This window comes from Cricetulus griseus, chromosome 4 (genome assembly GCF_003668045.3).
Source record: "Cricetulus griseus strain 17A/GY chromosome 4, alternate assembly CriGri-PICRH-1.0, whole genome shotgun sequence".
NCBI classification, from domain to species: domain Eukaryota; kingdom Metazoa; phylum Chordata; class Mammalia; order Rodentia; family Cricetidae; genus Cricetulus; species Cricetulus griseus.
The window spans coordinates 8,071,116-8,088,873 of record NC_048597.1 but is presented as its reverse complement, the minus strand read 5'-3'; the positions used below and the strand labels follow the sequence as shown (position 1 = coordinate 8,088,873).

At 43.2% G+C, this 17,758-nt stretch overlaps 1 protein-coding gene across 1 annotated transcript; it reads right to left on the bottom strand.

Annotated features, from left to right (window-relative positions):
* Positions 1-10,951: 10,951 nt before the first annotated feature.
* LOC100755805 (keratin-associated protein 11-1) lies at positions 10,952-11,473 on the bottom strand. Its single transcript, XM_027415758.1, has one exon. The coding sequence runs from the start codon at positions 11,471-11,473 to the stop codon at positions 10,952-10,954; it is 522 nt and encodes a 173-aa protein (XP_027271559.1).
* Between the last annotated feature and the right edge of the window lie 6,285 nt (positions 11,474-17,758).

Here is a 17,758-nt window from a genome sequence, read left to right as displayed (position 1 = left end):
CTTGACAGTTGTCTGTCTGTCTGCCTAGTCACCAGTCTGGGCAGAGGCCCTCCATTCCCTGCTGCATAGCCAGTTCTGATTTTCTCTGCAACTGGCTGCATCTTCACTCTCAAGCCTGGCTCTGCTGAGGCCTGACAGCAACAGCATCTTCCCTGAGGCTAGTTCTGGGTCGCTTATCTCATCAATACAGACTCTATTAGCACGTCTATGAGCTCACTTCTGAAACCTGTTAAAACCAGCTATAGCCTTTTAAAATGTTCATTTTGTAAGCCACATATACGCATCATATATGCATATACAGAAAGACCACGGTGTGGTGTGTGATGTGTTATGAGAGTTGTTATTAAAAGCCATGGATCTTAGAGGCGACTCTTCTACTGAACCAGTGTGATTTCTCACTGCACTCTAAATACTCCTACCCACAGAGAAGCGTGGCTCTCATCTCTCATCAAAGAAGCATCTTTTGCAGCAGATGGAGACCATTGCAGAAAGCTACAACTGGTCAGAATGCAGAGAATGACCGAATTATTGTGCTCAGAGTTGATATAACCTCTGTACTTAAGGCTCAGGGAAAGCCAGATGACCAGGAAGTCTACGCCCAGAGCATGTCTTCTGGATGTATGTGAGAAGGAAGCCATACCCATGGGATCTCAACAATACGCATGGCTGCTTAAACTGTACCAAAGAAGGTGAGAACCATTTAACACGCCAGTGTAGGTGAGAGAATCTTAAAGGGCCCCACCCCTAGATAAGGAGCTACAGGAAATTAAAGACTGTTGGGAGAGGGAAAATCAGTCTTCCCTAAGGATGAGCCCTCTAAATGGTTATCCAGTCCCAAGTGGTCAGCCCTAAAAAGCATACATACAAAAATACATCAAATGATCTCAGCAGGTTGTGTTCTATGTTGACTCACCTACGTCTCTAACAATACTCAAAGAAAAGGAAGGCATGAACATGAGAGGGAATGGGAAGGGATGGAGGGGAAAGAAATAGAAGGGTCAATTATGAAATTATATTTTAATTTTTTAAAGTCTGTAATAAAACAATCTGAGTTCAATTTGGACAAATTACCATGGTAGGCAAATAATCAGGCTATTAACTGCTGTTGAAATTTATTTTAAAAAGAGAGAATTAAAGTTGGGTGGGCAGAGAGGTGAGGAAGATTAGGAAGAGTTGGAAAGGAGAAAGAATATGATCAAAATATACATTGAAGACTGAGTGGATGTCTGTGGCCCATGCTCCTGATGATCGTGAAGGACAAGGAAGCCACTTTTGCCATGTGCTGCTGACTGCAGACTCACAGCGAAGCAACAGGGACATAGAAGGCTTCTGTGACAACCCCTACTCCTACCCCACCCCCACCCCCCACAAAGTAACAGCTTAGACAGAAAGCCACCAAAGCAAGCTCTTAAAAGATGTGATGAGGAGGCTCAAGTGTAGCTCTCCGCAACTAATTGCTTCTGGCAGAGGTGCAGGTGGGGTGCAGGTGGGGTGCAGGTGGGGTGCAGGTGGGGTGCAGGTGGGGTGCAGGTGGGTGCAGGTGGGGTGCAGGTGGGGTGCAGGTGGGTGCAGGTGGGAAAGACTCAGCTTTCTTTAAAGAGTTGGCCGCGGGGAGTTTGACCATGTTCCAGTGAGTACACAGGGAACACCCATTGGACTTGTTTGATTTTCTTCTTCTATTGGTTTTCAGGGGAAATCACGTGGGTGGAGAGCGGACCTGGGAGGACTCGGAAGTGAGTACGCTCTGTGCTCGGGGTTCATGATTTGAAATTCCCAAAATTATATAATATATTTGAAATTATACAGATATATTGTATTAAAAAACCAATCAAAAATAAAAGGAATTGTTCCATCTCGTGAATTTATTGTTATTCAAAGTGTTCTGTCACTGCGGAAAGGCAAAGCCATGTTCACCTGTGTTTGTGGCTTCATGTACTCACTACACCTACACCACTCTACATATCCCCTCCCTAATAGTCACTGAAAATAATACTTTCTGAGCCACACTGGAGCTCACTGTTTTCTGAGCACATACTGTCACACCTCTGTTGGAACCCGGTCAAGGGAATGACACATGGCTAACAACGCCTTGGGGACCTGTGAGAGCGGCTCCGGGGGAAAGGGCAGAGGGCATTTTGTTCCCTGGATTGTTCTTGGATGTGATTTCGTGCCTCCTGTGGCAAACATTTACATTCAATTTATAAGACATGTTGATTCCTGTTGGATGTCAGATCACAGCTATAGAACCCAATCTGGTCAGTGTGCCCTGAATCTGGACATGGCCTCTGCCTTGCTTTTGTGCTTTCCCAGACACAAACTGTAGTGTGCGTTGGCCATTGTGTTTAAATTGGTCTGTCCTGAGGAAGTTCTGGGAGGGGCTGCTCTGCTGATACTCAGGGTGTGCTAACTGACCTTTATGTACATCTCTTCCTAAATAAACTTCCTTAGATCGTTGCTTTCTTTGTTTCATCTTTCTGCAACTTGATACGCCATGTTTTCTTGATATCCATGGGAGACCTGCCCTTTCCCAAATAGAAACAGGAATGGACTGGTGGGGTGGGAACAGAGTGAAGGTAGGGTTGAAGGATTGGGAGCAGAGGAGGGAGGTAAAACTGAGGACAGGGTTAAAATTAATTATTTAATTCATTAATTTTTAAGTACCCTGAAACTGAAGTAAGGTTGTGTACAGCATTGGACTGTAGCCTGCCCCATTCTTTCAGGTCCTCGGGTCCAGCCAAAAGATCTGCACAGGTGGGCTGAAAAGTGGACACAAAACACACCTCTAGAGTTTGGAGCTAAACATTTAGTTCAAGGGGCTATACTCTTTTGTCTCCCCTCCTCCTAATCCACACAAAACAACTCTCCTCCCCACACACACAAAAAGAATCTTGTGAGTTCATGTTTGTTTTCTTTCCTTTTCTTCAAAACAGAATCTTATCATATATTTGAGGTTGACCTCAGATGCTGGAGTCTCCTTGTCTAAGCTTGCGTGACACTGGAAAAACAAGTATACATCATCCTACCCAGATTCTTTTCCACTAAAAAGAATTCTAAAAAAAAGGTGACTGGAAAGTGTGGGGCATTTCAGAGTCAGGTAGAAACCTGGTACAATAGAAACTCCCAGGAATCTACAAGGATGACCCCAGCTGAGGCTCCTAACAATAGTGGATCAATAGCCTGAACTGGCCATCTCCTGTGACCAGGTAAGACTTCCAGTGGAGGGACTGAGACACCAACCCAACCACACAACCTTTGACCTACAGTCTGTCCTACCTATGGGATGTGCTGGGGTAAGGGTGGCACAGAGATTGAGGCAGTGGCCAACCAATATTTGGTCCAACCTAAGACCCATGCCGTAAGAGTGAACCCACCCTGACACTGCCTGGAGTACCAGGACCCAGAGAGTGATGGCCCAGAGATCTAGGATAGAACCAAACAGGATTAGAGAAAGAAAAACAATGTCAAAGTAATAATGCCTAATGCTATTCTGCTATACTCATAGATTGGTGCCTAGCCCAATAGTCATCAGAGAGGCTTCATCCAGCAACTGATAGAAACAGATACAGAAACCCACTATCAAGCAGTGGGCTGAGCTCAAGGATTCCTGCTGAGGACAAAGAGGAAGGATTGTATGAGCCAGGGGGTCAAGGACATCACAAGAAAACTCACAGAAACAACTAACCTGCCCTTATAGGAGCTCACAGAGTCTGAACCAACAACCATGAAGACTGCATGTGACTAACCTAGGGCCTCTACATACATGTGACAGAAGTGGGGCTTGGTCTACTTGTGAGACTGCTAACAGTGAAGCAGGGGCTGTCCCTAACACGTTGGCTGGTGTTGGGGAACCTATTCCTCATACTCAGGTACCTTGCCCAGCCTTAATACAAGGGGAGGAGCTTAGTCCTACCACAACTTGATAAGTCATGCTTTGTTGCTACCCATAGGAGGCCTACTCCTTTCTGAACAGAAACAGAGGCAGAATGGATGGGGGGACAGGGGGAGGTAGGGGAGAGAATGGAAGGAGAGAGGGGTGGGGAAACTTTGGTCAGAATGCAAAAATCAATAAATAATTATTTTTAAAAAAGAAGCAGTTTGGGCTGGATGGCTCAGTGATGAAGAGCACTGACTGCTCTTTCAGAGGACCTGGGTTCAATTCCCAGCACCCGCATGGTGGCTCACAACTGTCTGTGATTCTAGTTCCAGAGGACCTGACATCCAAGGCAAAGCACCAAAGCATGTAAAATAAAAAAATTAATGAAAAAGAAGCAATTCAAATATTTCCTTGAGAACCCCTCACATAGGTCTCATGAGGGAAAAGGTGATCCTACAAACTCTATGGACTCAACTGCATTCATGTCCATGTCAGCATCTCTAGAGAAGGCTTTCAGGTTATCAGGTCATTTTTATATCTACTTTTCCACTCTGTTAGAATCTTAAGAAGAGGGGAAGGACTAGTTAGTATCAGGTGTCCAATCCTCATCCTTAGAATGAAGAATTCACTGAACAATTAATACACTGCAAAGTCATCTGAATGTCCCCTGGTTCCAAATGTGTCATGCCACCTCGGAGTCCCAGAATCTCCCTTTTGATGTGTCTTCTGATGTAATCTAATTCGTCTTATCAGGGCAGGTATGCAAAGTTAAGAGATAAAATGGGAAAGCAGAGCCCTCTGTTAAAAGATGAAAGAATGGGAGGAGAAAGAGGTTTAGAATTAGATGATTCTAAACCATCCATCTCCCCATGACCCTGCGCAGACCAGTAAACAGCTCCAAATCATCACTCACTCAACAGCATCTACTCAGAAACACATTTTCCAAGGAAGGAAACAAAGAGAAAAAGGTCATAAACCAGGCTAAAAGTCAAAGGCTTCACATTGGTGTCCACAGCATTCGAATGTTATAAATCACCTCTGGAAGTCCAAGCTTCTCACCTGAACGGTAGAAAGCTTGGTCAGCTGCATTTCTTCACAAATTAAATTTTCATTTCCAATTGCTATGGCACCAGAGATGTGAGCAAACGATGGATGACACTGAACAGCATAGTATAAAGCATGGTGGGGACACTGGAGCTTAGCAGCCTTGATCCCGAATTGAAGTCTGATCTCCCAGCCTTTCTGACTGATCATGGAACCAAATATATATGATAAGATAACTTGTTGACTCATGGAGATGTCATCATACTGGATCCTGTGGGAGTCGTGACGTTTCTATTTTGCCTCCTAAGAATCACGTGACTTATTCTCCTCAATCTTATCTCACACTAGAGATAGGACAGAGCCTGTCTTCTGGGTTGGCATCTGAGAGACTCTTTTTCCAGTCTTTTCTAAAGTTGGAGATTTGGCAAGATCTTGTGGATAGGTCCACAACCATACACACATAGGCAGCACTAACTGAACTTAGTAAGTGACCAAAAATATAGACAAATTTAGGAGACATGAAGTTGGAGAGGTTCTGTTGAGACAAACTTGTTTGAGGCGGGAGAAAGAAGAGGGCATGATCATGTTTTGTTGTATACAGAGGTGAAATTCTCAAGGATAAAGAAACAGTAATGTGCCGGGCGGTGGTGGCGCACGCCTTTAGTCCCAGCACTTGAGAGGCTGAGGCAGGTAGATGTCTGAGTTCAAGACCAGCCTGGTCTATGGGAGCTAGTTCCAGGACAGGCTCCAAAGCTACATAGAGAAACCCTGTCTCAAAAACAAAAAACAAAAAAGAAAAGAATAAAGATAAAGAAACATCAATGCTAAAAAATAAAATGCCTCTCACAGATTAACAATCTTCCCTGATAAAACTGCCCCATGGCTAAACACACACAAGATGCACATGACTAGATGATGTATTTCTCTAGCAGAGATCCTGGTCCATAACAATAATGTTAAAGTATTAGAAAAAAAGGAAACAAATCCAATAAAATTAACTAGACCTGAGTTGTTTAAAATTCTGCTCATTGGAATTTTCAATGCCATTATTGACATCACACCAAACAAGACTTTTACAGGGAAAATACAGGACCCCAGTTAAATTTGCATTTTGCTTCACAACAAAATCAGTTCCAAATATTTATTTCAAATAGGGTGTATCAATAATTAAAAATATATCCAGACCTAAGCCATCAACCATGAGAATGTGATGCAGCAGGGGGGAGGTAGAATGTGCTGAGGAGATGAAAAGAGCAAGTGAAGAAAAGCAAGACAGGAAGAGGCAGACTCCTCAGCTAGCACAGAGCCTACTGTTTTCAGGTATTCATGTTTGGCAGCTCAAACTTACCGTGCCATCATCTACCTTGAGGGGTGATGGAATCAAGCCAAACAGGGCGGAGCAGATATCAGGAGGAGGTGATCAGACCATTGTGGGCAACTGTGCACTATGTCCTCTGGAATAACCACAGTTCCTTCAGTATGCCCTACCCTTGGATAGCCAGTAGAGAACTCACTTACATCTAGATTCCAATAAGCGAAGAAACACAATGGCCTTGTCAAGAGTGCAGCATCTCACACTGATGATAGCCAAATATCACATCCCTGAACGATCTATTTACATAGCGACTCTTTGGGAAATAGGAGTGACCATGGAACCTGAAACTCATAACAGGGACACTGGCACATCAGAGGACACTTCTTCCTATAACTGGATTTTATTTGAGAAGTGAGTTGTCGCCCCTCTATTTCCTGATCCGTTAAGTGTGGGAGTTAACTGTAAGGTCTCCACCTTGATACATACCTTAAAACTCAGATTACACACCATAAAAATAAGAGCCAGACTAAATATTTTGAAACAAAATTATGTGGTTTAAGTGTAGCAGAAGAAAAAGGGAACAATTGTGTAACTGTGTCTCAGTTATAAAGCTAGTGCTCCACCAACTTTCATTTCTATTTCAATCAGAACTATCTGAGTTCTTCTCCAGTCATTACAACCATTACTGGAATTGTTTTGAAGTGAGAACCAATGACTAATGATACATGTTCCAATTTTTGTCTAGAAATATCTTCCTTGAGATTTGAAAGTCATGCCTCCTAGAAAGATAGATTTTTAAACACCATCAGCAACACCTGAATTCAGAAGATTAATGCTCTCCTGGATTTTTTCTGGAGCTCTGTCTCCTAAAGCAGCCTTCCACTGGTGGGTGATGGGAAGTAGGGTCTTTGGGACTGAGACAACACCAAAGGGCCTAGTGCCACTCAAGCTGTCTCAAATGTTCCTTCATTCTTCCTATCACAAGACACAGAGCAGCAAGCACAAGTTAGCCATTCCCAAAACCCATTTCCTCGTCTTTGCCCTCATCTAGGCTGCGCGAACCTGACTCCTCCCTCATAAGCTTGGCCTAGTGACTGGAAACTTGCCCGTGCTTCCCTATGCGACCTCCTGTCACCAGAACTCCTGAAAATACATGGAAACCTTGTGTGGAATATTGGAAAGGAACAAAGCAAATCACTGGTACTTTTTAAACATCTTATGGAAAGGGGCTACCCACTAAGCAGGAACACACCTTCACAAATTGAATGCTCAGAGAATAAGTTCCTGTTGTAGTAAACCCTCAAGACTGTGGAGTTTATCTTTGACAGCAATGAGTCTCACCTTGGCTAGTACTTAAATTTGGCATTAATGTCACCCTCCCCAGTTTACATGGGAGTGGCCAGGGATTTGGAGAGATCAAAGGACTTACTTTATTGTCAGTGTAGTTGAACTAAATTCAATACAAGATCTTCTGCCTCTGAGTCCTGTGGTTTTATCAGATAAAATTGTCCCTAACCCCAAATCCTTGTTTTTCCGAAGATTATATGTGCTTTGCATATCACTTGAAGACTTTATTTCATAAATGAAACATTTTCCAGTCTCATCCCAGAATCTCATGCAGGGATAAGAGACAAGCCTGTGGATTCTTATCTGGGCAAGAGCTACCACATAGCTTCAGTTCTATCCTCATTTGAATAAATCCATTTCAAAACCAACTCTTAATCCCAGGATTTGCAATTCTAACTTTTGTCTCTGGGGTAAGCTCTAGTGGAAATTCCCTTTATTTTCAAGTGAATGTTGCTGTTCCTATCCATTGTTAACAGGAATAAAGGAAGGGTGACTATGGAAGCCATTATTCTAACCAGTTTGGGGGACTTTGCACAAATCTAGACACATCTGGCGGTGTTGTGACTGAGACGGAAAGAGGACACTGAGATCAGTTAAAGACTTCATCATAACACCCAGTGAAAGATCATGGAGGTACAGTGAGAGAACCTTACCAAGGACGAATAGACTTGAAAGAATCCCTGTTGCCACTCAGGAAGGTGGAACAGCTCCTGCTGCTTTATTACACATATGAAGTCATATCTGACAATAAGGATAGACAACTTGACAGGTGGTGATTGGCATCATTAGCCAAAAGAAGACAGGCTGCTCTGGTGGGGAATTTTCAGGGGTACTTCCTCATAGGGAAGTGGTCTTCTCTGTCACTGTACAATTTGTATGTCACTGCCTGGTCTTACAGATTTTAACATTTTACTATGCAGCCCAGGCTGGCCTCAAACTCACCATCCTCCTACAGTGACCTCCAGGGTACTAAGATTACAAGAAAAATGCCAAAATGCACAGTCATTAAAAATGCCTGATGAGGGCAGTGAGATAGCTCAGCAGGTAAATGTACTTGCTTCCAAGCCTGATGGCCTGAGTTCCATCTTTGGAACTCACATGGTGGAAGGAGAGGGTTGGTTCTACGAGTTATCCTCAGACCTTCACACATGCACTGTGGCACAGACATGCACACACGTGTGTCTATGCACAGACATAAATAAATGAAAAACAAATACAAGTGTTTATTGGAAGAAAAATAGCATGGGGTTTCTAATTCAAATGATTAAGTCCAACTTTATGAAGGAGTCTTATTAGGACATTCATTTGGAGGATGGTATGAAATCTGTAGATCAATAGATAAATCCTCCTCTAGATCAGACTAATAATCTGTATTTCTTCCCCACACCAGTATTATCACCAACAGAATTTTAGCAATTTCATCATCCTCATCGTTTCTTCTTATAAAAAAAAACATACAACTACTTGCTTTTAATAGCTATACCCATGCTAATATATCCTGCTTCCCAATACTAATTTTTATAATGTGAAATGTACTATATCAATCATACCTAGTTGATGTATCAGACTACACTGTAACCAAAATCCCTCTGGAAATACCCATCAGGCAGTTTGATTCAAAACTACACATTCTAGAACAGAAATTGAAGCCAGGGGTGATGACAAGAAAGGATTCCAGATTCATAAAGCTGGGTATAAAGTCTTTCATGAAAATATTTCTAAACCTGGGTAGAATTTTCCTGAATGGAATGAGCATGTAGCAAAAGCCATGTCTTGCTTTAGTGAGAGATGAATGTGAGTCACAGCCAGCATGTCTTTGATAAAGGGGACCTTTGAAGAAGAGTCAGCAGAGGGAGAAATTGAAAACACTGTGTCTATATAGAAATCATCTATATGTTTTGCCTCTGAAAAGCCATCAGTAAAATAAGAAAAACACTTTGCCCTGACAACAGAGAACGATGTGTGGCGTCTCCACAAAGCAACTCTTGCTAGGAGAAAAGGCATCTGCCGGTCCCAGAGCGTGAATCATGTATGTCTCTATTTTATCTAATGGTTGTCTGTTTGTGTGTCTGTTGGCGCAATCTGAAGAGAACATACTGAGATGTGCTTCTGGACGTGACAGATGAGAAGGGTGAGAGCAGCCCCACTGGTAGTCAGGTCTCACATTTCTGTGAAAGGCTGCAAGGGGCTGGCACATGGGCTTCCCACCCATCCACATGCCTTGCTTTGTCAGCATATGGATTGCAGGAAAGAGCAAGCAAGATGCGATGCTATGAGGGTTAGAACAAACCAATACTGGAGCTGGGGTTGTACCTCAGAGGTTGAGTATTTGGCTAACAAAACAAGGATCTAGTTTCAGTCCTTAGCACCACACAAGCATGTGAGAAATAAAACAATGTTCCTGAAGTTCTTCTTAAGTCTCTCCTGCCAGATATAGTAAATATCATTGATTCATCATGTCTGGAACTACAGATTTTTTCAGTGAGCGAGAGGAGGTTACAGCTAGAGTTGGTCCTTTGGATACAGTGATTTCCAAGGCCTAGAGTCAACTATACTTCCTTCTTCAGTCTCCCTCCAGCCCAGCAGAGCACAAAGGGGTCATTTCAGAGGTTTCTAGCACAGTCTTTTTATTAGAAAAGCATGAACTCTGGTACTCTGCTCTATTGCTTGCTTCACTGGGCAACTCTCTGCCTAAACTGCTTATCTTTTACCTCCATAGAAGCCATTCAGGGAATTACAGAGGTCAAATCAGCTGTCAAAAGTCACAGTGCTCCATCCACCACAGCCACCCTTACCCACATTCTCCTAACAAGAGACTATGACATGAACTCTGACTTGTCTGGGAACACAGTCACTACTCCCGTCCTCTGTGCTCAGAATGGGAAAAAAGTCAGAACCTCACCAGTGAAGGATTATTCACAAATACCAAAACCTCCACAATAAAGAAGTCAGCTGAGACAAGTGGTTGTGATGCCAACGAATGCAGGTTTATTGAGAAATACATACAGCAGCAAGCTTCCTTTTTCAGAGTCACAAAAGCAGAAGCCGGGAGACACAGCAGCAAGGTGAAGACGTGGACTGTTGGCAATAGAGCCTCTGGAGGTATCATGGATCTCACACTGGACAAAGGGTGATGAAGCCTTTGGAAGCATCGAGAAGCATACACAGCACCAGAAATCAAACCTTAAAGTTATCTTAGTGCTGGAAAGAAAGATTTTAGAGTGTCAAAGGCAGCCTGTGCATAGCTAGCAGCCAGCAACTAGGCAGTCAATAACAGTCAGTGATGAAGTATTCAGGCAGCATCCTGGAAGATCCTGGAAACACAGCTGGCAGAAGATGGGGACTCAACTGGCTCACTGGCTCCTATGCACTTAGCAAGTTCTTCGGCAGCTGGACACACAGGACTGCTGGTATGTCCTGGTGACTCCACAGGTTGGTTGGCAGACAGTAGAGATGCCTCCCACTGGTTGGCAGACAGTAGAGATGCCTCCCACTGGTTGGCAGGTGGTAGAGATGCCTCCCACTGGTTGGCAAGAGCTGGAAATGCCTCCCAGGGACTGACAGCCACTGGACACAAAAGTGAGTGGCCGGCTACAGGGAGTTGAGCAGGGATTGGAGACACAGGTAGTCTGTCGATTGCAAGTTACCTGGACAGGAGTGGAGATACAAGAAGTTCTCTGGTAGCATGTTGGCTGGCAGACAGTGGGCTCACAGCACGACTCCTGACAGTGGTCCAGGAGCCAGGAACCAGTTTGGAAGGAACTGGGTAAGTAGATGCCACTCAGGCAGTCTGCATCACGGGCTGAAGCTGTGGTGACTGGGCCTGCTGGGACAGTGTAACGTCCTCCAACTGGCCTGGAAGAGCAATTTCTTGTGGAGCAGTTGAAAGACATGATGGCAGAGAGAAGGCTGAAGTGTCTGTCTCCTTGACGTTAGCTGAATTGTGAATGCCTCTTGAGCCGTCTGGGCTTTTATACATCCTTGCTCATGGGTGGGGCGCCTATGCTAGCTGCCTAGGCTTCTTTGGCTCACATCACCTTGCCTTAGAACATCTTGTGAATCCACAAGTTAATTGTCCCTCGAGAAGCCTTCTCCCTCGTAAAGGACGTTTAGTAGTTTGGTGACGAAATCATAAGTCTCCTGCACTGTACTTAGTCCAGGTTAAGATGCTGGTGGATAGCTTCAAAGCTATTGGTCGTCCTCACCCACACTTTATCCCCCATTTATCTTTTTGCATCCGGTGAGTGTCCATCCGGCCACAACTCCAAACATGCCACTGTCCTGCCGTCACACTCTCTCCCCCTTCTGGCCAGGACTGATTACAAGCTCACAGCCTGCTTGGTTTGTCATTGGCAGTTAATATGCTTTAAACACAACTTAATCAGTCACTCTTCCACAACTAACGGGGCTTCTAATAAGGGGAGTGGCTCCTTCAAAATGCTTCACGATAGCAATGATAAGACGGGCCAAGGAAAAGGACCCAAAGTTTTATCCAAATCATGAGGAAGTCCTCAGTATTCCTCAAGGGACCAAAGCAGGAAGACTAGAGGAAGGGGAGAAGGCACTGGCATCCTTTCTATTCCATCAAGACAATGAGTTAGATGCTAATTAAGTGGAACTACATTCACAGTCAAGACCCCTTTTAAATAAATTGGATGAGAATTATCCCTAAAAGTTTTACTCTGATAAAAATGGATAACAATTTCTGGTCAGCCTCATTAGGATGCCAGGAGACAGGCTTCACTAATTTTAAAATTATTATAATGTTAATTTAAAAGGCTACAGTGTCTTTCTCCCATTTTGCTCAATATAATTCAAACATATTTATTTTTGCACAAGTGCAATACACTAAAGACCCTCCAAGGTCATTGTCTTTATCACAGATATGGATAGGCAAGGGTGGGAGGATTAGGCACTTTATCAATAGCTGGTAATAGATGAATATCTGAAAAGGTTTCTGTAATACTTAATTATTCCTTTTCTGCTTGGGAACCCTTACAGATGCTATTCTCCTTTGTTTCATCTCAGTATAATATAGTCAGCTCTAAGGAAGAAAACTTTCTTTGAGTAGATCAGTACCCAGGTAAACCACATGCTTTGGATAACAAAATAAATCCCTCCAACACAACTTAAATGGCCAGAAATATTTATGCCTCAAACAGCTGTAAAATCTGATGGGTTTGGGACCTGGCTTACACAAAGGGCAATGATGGACTTTATGTATATTTGATGGCTACAGGCAGGTCCACAAAGAGTACAGTTGTATGTCAGAACACATCAGAAGTCCCTTGCAAGAACATCATTCATCTAATTGGAGGCTAATGATACACTCAAACAAGAGGATGCTGGTCTGTGGTCTGCATTAAAAAATCCCAAGTATCGGCTTCAATGACTCCAAGAATGTTCTCAGGAGCTGGGGGAGGGGTGGGGAAGGCAAAGAAATTAACGAGATGACTACTTTCCACAACGTTGTGACCATGCTCTCTCCACCACAAAGAATGATCCAGATGGTGTTTGAAGGCCCCAATGCCTGGCCAGAGGGATGGGCTTGTTTGTTTTACAATAGATGAGTCCTTTACAGGGTTCTACCAGATGAGGACTTGTGGGACACAAGGGAAGAGAGCTCAGTAGTGCAAATGCAAACAGAATGAAGGCAGGAGACTCTCCCAGTGCCCATTACCACGTTCCTGGAGAGGCAGAGCTTTTTCCTCGTGTGTGTGTGTGTGTGTGTGTGTGTGTGTGTGTGTGTGTGTGTGTGTGTGTGTGACGTGTATGGAGGTCAGAGGACAACTTTCAGGAGTCTCCTTCCACCGTATGAACTGGGGATGTCAGGCTCAGGGGCAAGCACCTTTACCATCTCATCAGCACTGAGTGATAATTTTAAGCCATTATCTGTCTCTATTCAACTTTCTACTGAAAGTTGAAAATCATAAGCAAGGAGTCCTAGAAAACACCTTCTGTGGGCTTCAGGAGGAGAGCAAGAGGGCATTTTCAGAGCACATGCTTCTCAATGGGCTGGTGAGTGGGGAGCTTCCTGTACCTTACCTCTGGTGCTTCCACGGAAGAAGGAGGCATCAGGCCCCATGACAGACATCAAGTTCAGTGAGTCAGTAGTCAACCAAGTCATTCTGTTTGTTTTCAACTAAGGGAAAATTTGAATATAGCAAAGCCTAAGAGCATCTAGGTCATAATTGGGCTACCAAAACATGATGGTGGACTATCAAGACATGATGGTGGGCTACCAAAGCATGACAGTGGGCTACCAAAATATGCTGGGATGCCTTCACTAAAGCATGATGAAGAATTTATTTATTTAAATCAGACCATCAATCCCACACTGACAGTATAAAAGTTATAGTAAGTCATTCTCCTATAGGTCACTAGCTACTTAGCAACAAAATAAATGGAAGAAGTCATTCTGCATAGCATTTAATACTTTTTATTTAACTAGAGTGAGATTCAAGGTCATTGTGAGCAAAGCAAAACAAAAGCCATCATAACTTGAGACTACAATTTGAACTCACAATTATTTATAATGGCTATGGAGGTAACTAATTTTCAGAGAATAGCAGAGTAGGGAATTGGCTTGTCCATTTTACACAGAACCTACCATTTGGCAGATGTTAAATGAAAGTAATTGGTTGAATGGGTTCCTTGGATGTTAATTACTGAATGAAACTACCAGTCTGTGCTTACATTATGGCTAAAAGCACTGAAATCTTAAATTAAAATGATTTCAGTGTTTGTGAGTCATATTTTTCAGACAGGCTGAGACCTTTCCACCTAGAAATGAAAACTCTGTTCCCGTCTCTGACATCCTCTGAAGCTCCATCCATCACGCTAGGAAAGCTACTTCATATTTGCATACAATTTCTTTTCAGAAGCACACAGTTTTTATTTACTCAGAGCTGCAGAGGAGAGTGGCCTGCTATGGTGTCCTCAAAGGGGGCTCTTCATTGAAGGCTTGGTCTTCAGTGCAAGGCTGAGAGCAGAAGCTTTGGGGAAATGAGTGGATCAAGTGGGTTAGTCCATTGAGCCATCCATAAATGAATGGACTGGGAGAAGTGGTGGAGACTGTGGATGGTGTGGCCTCATTAGAGTTCATGGGCCACTGGGAGCATGTCTTTGAAGGGATTGTCCATGGACTCTTCCTCCCTCTCCCTTTCTCATACCTCTGATTCCAGGCTTCTATAAAGAAAGCAGCCTGCTCACACATGTGTGTACACACACACACACACACACACACACACACACACACACACACACACACACACACACAGTGTTTCCCCTCATTATAGTCCCAACAGTAACAGAACTAGCTGAATGGTAACAAAGTCTATGAGACCATGAGCCAAATCAATCTTCCTCCCTTAACTTATTTGATCACGGCAATGAAGCAGACACAAATATATCCACTGACAATCATGTCATGCTTGAATAAACTCCATGGAATTCCAATTTGACAATATTTTAAACGGAGCAAATGAATCATGCTTTCATTACAATAAGGAAAAAAATCTTTCAGCCAAATATCCACTATCACTCCATAGTCTGTGCCACATGGAACTTCAATGCAGAAAAGAAAAGAAAAGCTTGTGAGGATTGCTTGCTGTCTCTCATTTGCAGAGCATGAAGTGAGGAGACAGTGTGGTGAGAGCAAATGGGGAGAGATCAAAGAACCACTCTCGCCCATTGTCTTCATCACAGATGGGTAATTTGCTCTCATTTGTATAGAATGATCTAAATCTTATACAATAATTATCACAGGCTGGAAACGAGAGGTTATTTCACTCGAACTGAATCACAGCAATCACTTGCTAGACCAACCATTTGGGAATGAAATGAGTTCCGCAGGTGTGGGAGCCTGAAGGCTTAGTATGCAGCAGGACACTCTTCATCAGAAGTTGGGAACGATGTTGACCAACACCAGCCCAGAGAAAATGACTAATTGAGTCTCATCAAATACAGGCATGGTGAATTTGAAGAAAAATTGATAAATGTAAAACAAAATCTGCCCATTCTCTACTTTGAGGAAACGGCTGTCTTCTCAAAATGAAGCTACTCATCGTCTCTTGAGAAATACAAAAGAAAATTCAAATTTTTATGGAGAGAATATTATGGTGAAACTTAAAATTAATTCAATCTTGGCTGAGTAGTTCTGCTTTTCTTTTTGACTTAGCATGGGCTCTAGATTGACTCTCCAAAATCCCTACTAACTGAGACATTAGAAGCCCTCAAGGCTTGAGGGATGCATGTCACAAAAGTGGATACTTGTGCTGCAAACTCTCTTCAGAAAGCACTAATCATAAGAAGAGTGCAATCCCACGTTCTGGTACCAACAGCAGAAACAGAAAGAGGAGTGAAAATAAGTCAGTGATGGCCACCAAGATGATTGCGCCGGTGCTAGTTTAGGATTCTGGAGGCAGCCACAAACAGCTGTGTGATCTGCATAAAGTGGGGCTGGAGAGATGGCTTGGAGGTTAAGAGCACTGGCTGCTCTTCCAGAGGTCCTGAGTTCAATTCCTGGCACTCACATGATGGCTTACAACCATCTGTAATGAGATCCGGTGTCCTCTTCTGGCCTGTAGGCATGCATGCAGGCAGAACACTGTATATGTAATAAATACATAAATCTTTAAAAGAAACAAAGCCTTCAGAGGCTGCCACTGAGGTTGTGAATTCCTGAAATGGACCATTCTCTCCCCATCTACTTTCGAGTCCATGTGGTTTTCGGTGTGTGAGTTTTTACCATGGACCAAAATGAAGGTTCCACCAAGGAAGGTAAATAGACACTCAAGGGTTGTTGCTTGTTTGTTTATTGCCATTTTAAGTTCTCATGTGGGATGATCCATGTGCAGCTGGCCTGTGCTCCAGCCCTGTCCTCCCATGTTAAGAGATTCTAAGTCCCTAGTTAGCAGACATTAGGGAGCAGTGTTTATATACAAGGCCTACGAGAGGAGACACAAGCTTGCTCACTGTGTATCTTTCCCTGGTTGAGAATCATCTCCGACCTATGATGTACTAAGCAGAGACGGGATGCTAGAAACTACAAAGACAGAGGAAGAGAAGATAGGTCTCTTCATGTCACCACTTAACTGAGCTGTGCTTATACCCTTTCCACACAGCCTTTCTGTCTGATCTGCCTGTCTAGGGGATTAGGAAGCCAGTGTTAGGCCAGCAAGATCTCAGGTTGGTAGCTAGAACACTAGAGCAGGGTTTGAAATTCCCACAGCACTATTTACTCATCTGACACGTGAAGGACTGGAAGGAGCGAAGCCCCCAGGGAGGGCTTTGAGGTGTATCAGGCATTCTTGTGTGCTGCCTCCCTGGGTTCATCCCCCTTCTTGGAGTCTTTGTACAAGCATCAGGAAGCTTCCTGGACATAAAACCAAAGAGTGCAGTCTTGCATTGGGGGACCTTCGTATACTTCCTGCTTCCTGCTGGGTCCTCACTAATGCCATGACAAGTGAGTCCATGCTAACTTGCTCTGAACTCTTGTGCCTGTCAATCAGAAGTGGTGTCCTGCTTGAACAGTAATGGCTGCATGCCTGAACACATGGATTCTATCTTTCCTCCTCTGGGTAGGCTATATGCAAATTCATATCAGAGTCTTATAGAACCTGACACAGTGGCCTGCAACAGTGACAAGCTTGGTAGACCCTTTGGGGAGAACATGGTTTCCCTACTCTCTGTCACTATCTCTGTGATCAATGAACTATCCCCCTCAACTGTACTGAGTTCTGAATTTAGGGAAATTCAGATTGGGGCACCAAGTTCTAATACTAATATAAACTAATTAGAAATAATAACAAACCTTTTAATTCCCAACTCAGTGCCCATAAAGGAACACTCAGGTCTAGCCATGTCATCCAGGAAGAATAGTAGATGGGATGTAAGGCTCAAACAAGTCATATTTAGATTTTTAGAGACATTTTTTAAATGACAAAATAAGAAATTATGAAAGTCTTTACACACTTTTATACTGTAGTGATTCTTAAACTATTTCAAAAACAAAGAGAATCACTTTTTTTCCCTTATCACAGATTAGTACCTAAGCATTGTCTTCCCAATTACTAAAAAATTGTATGACTAATATCTTCAGTTTGATGTCATGACTGTTTTCAAAAAGTTAAGAATGTTTTCTTTTTCCAAAGAGAGATATATACCAACTATAGAAT

Coding starts and splice junctions, on each gene's coding strand:
- LOC100755805 (XM_027415758.1), bottom strand. CDS start 11,473: ATGTCTTTCAACTGCTCCACAAGAAATTGCTCTTCCAGGCCAGTTGGA.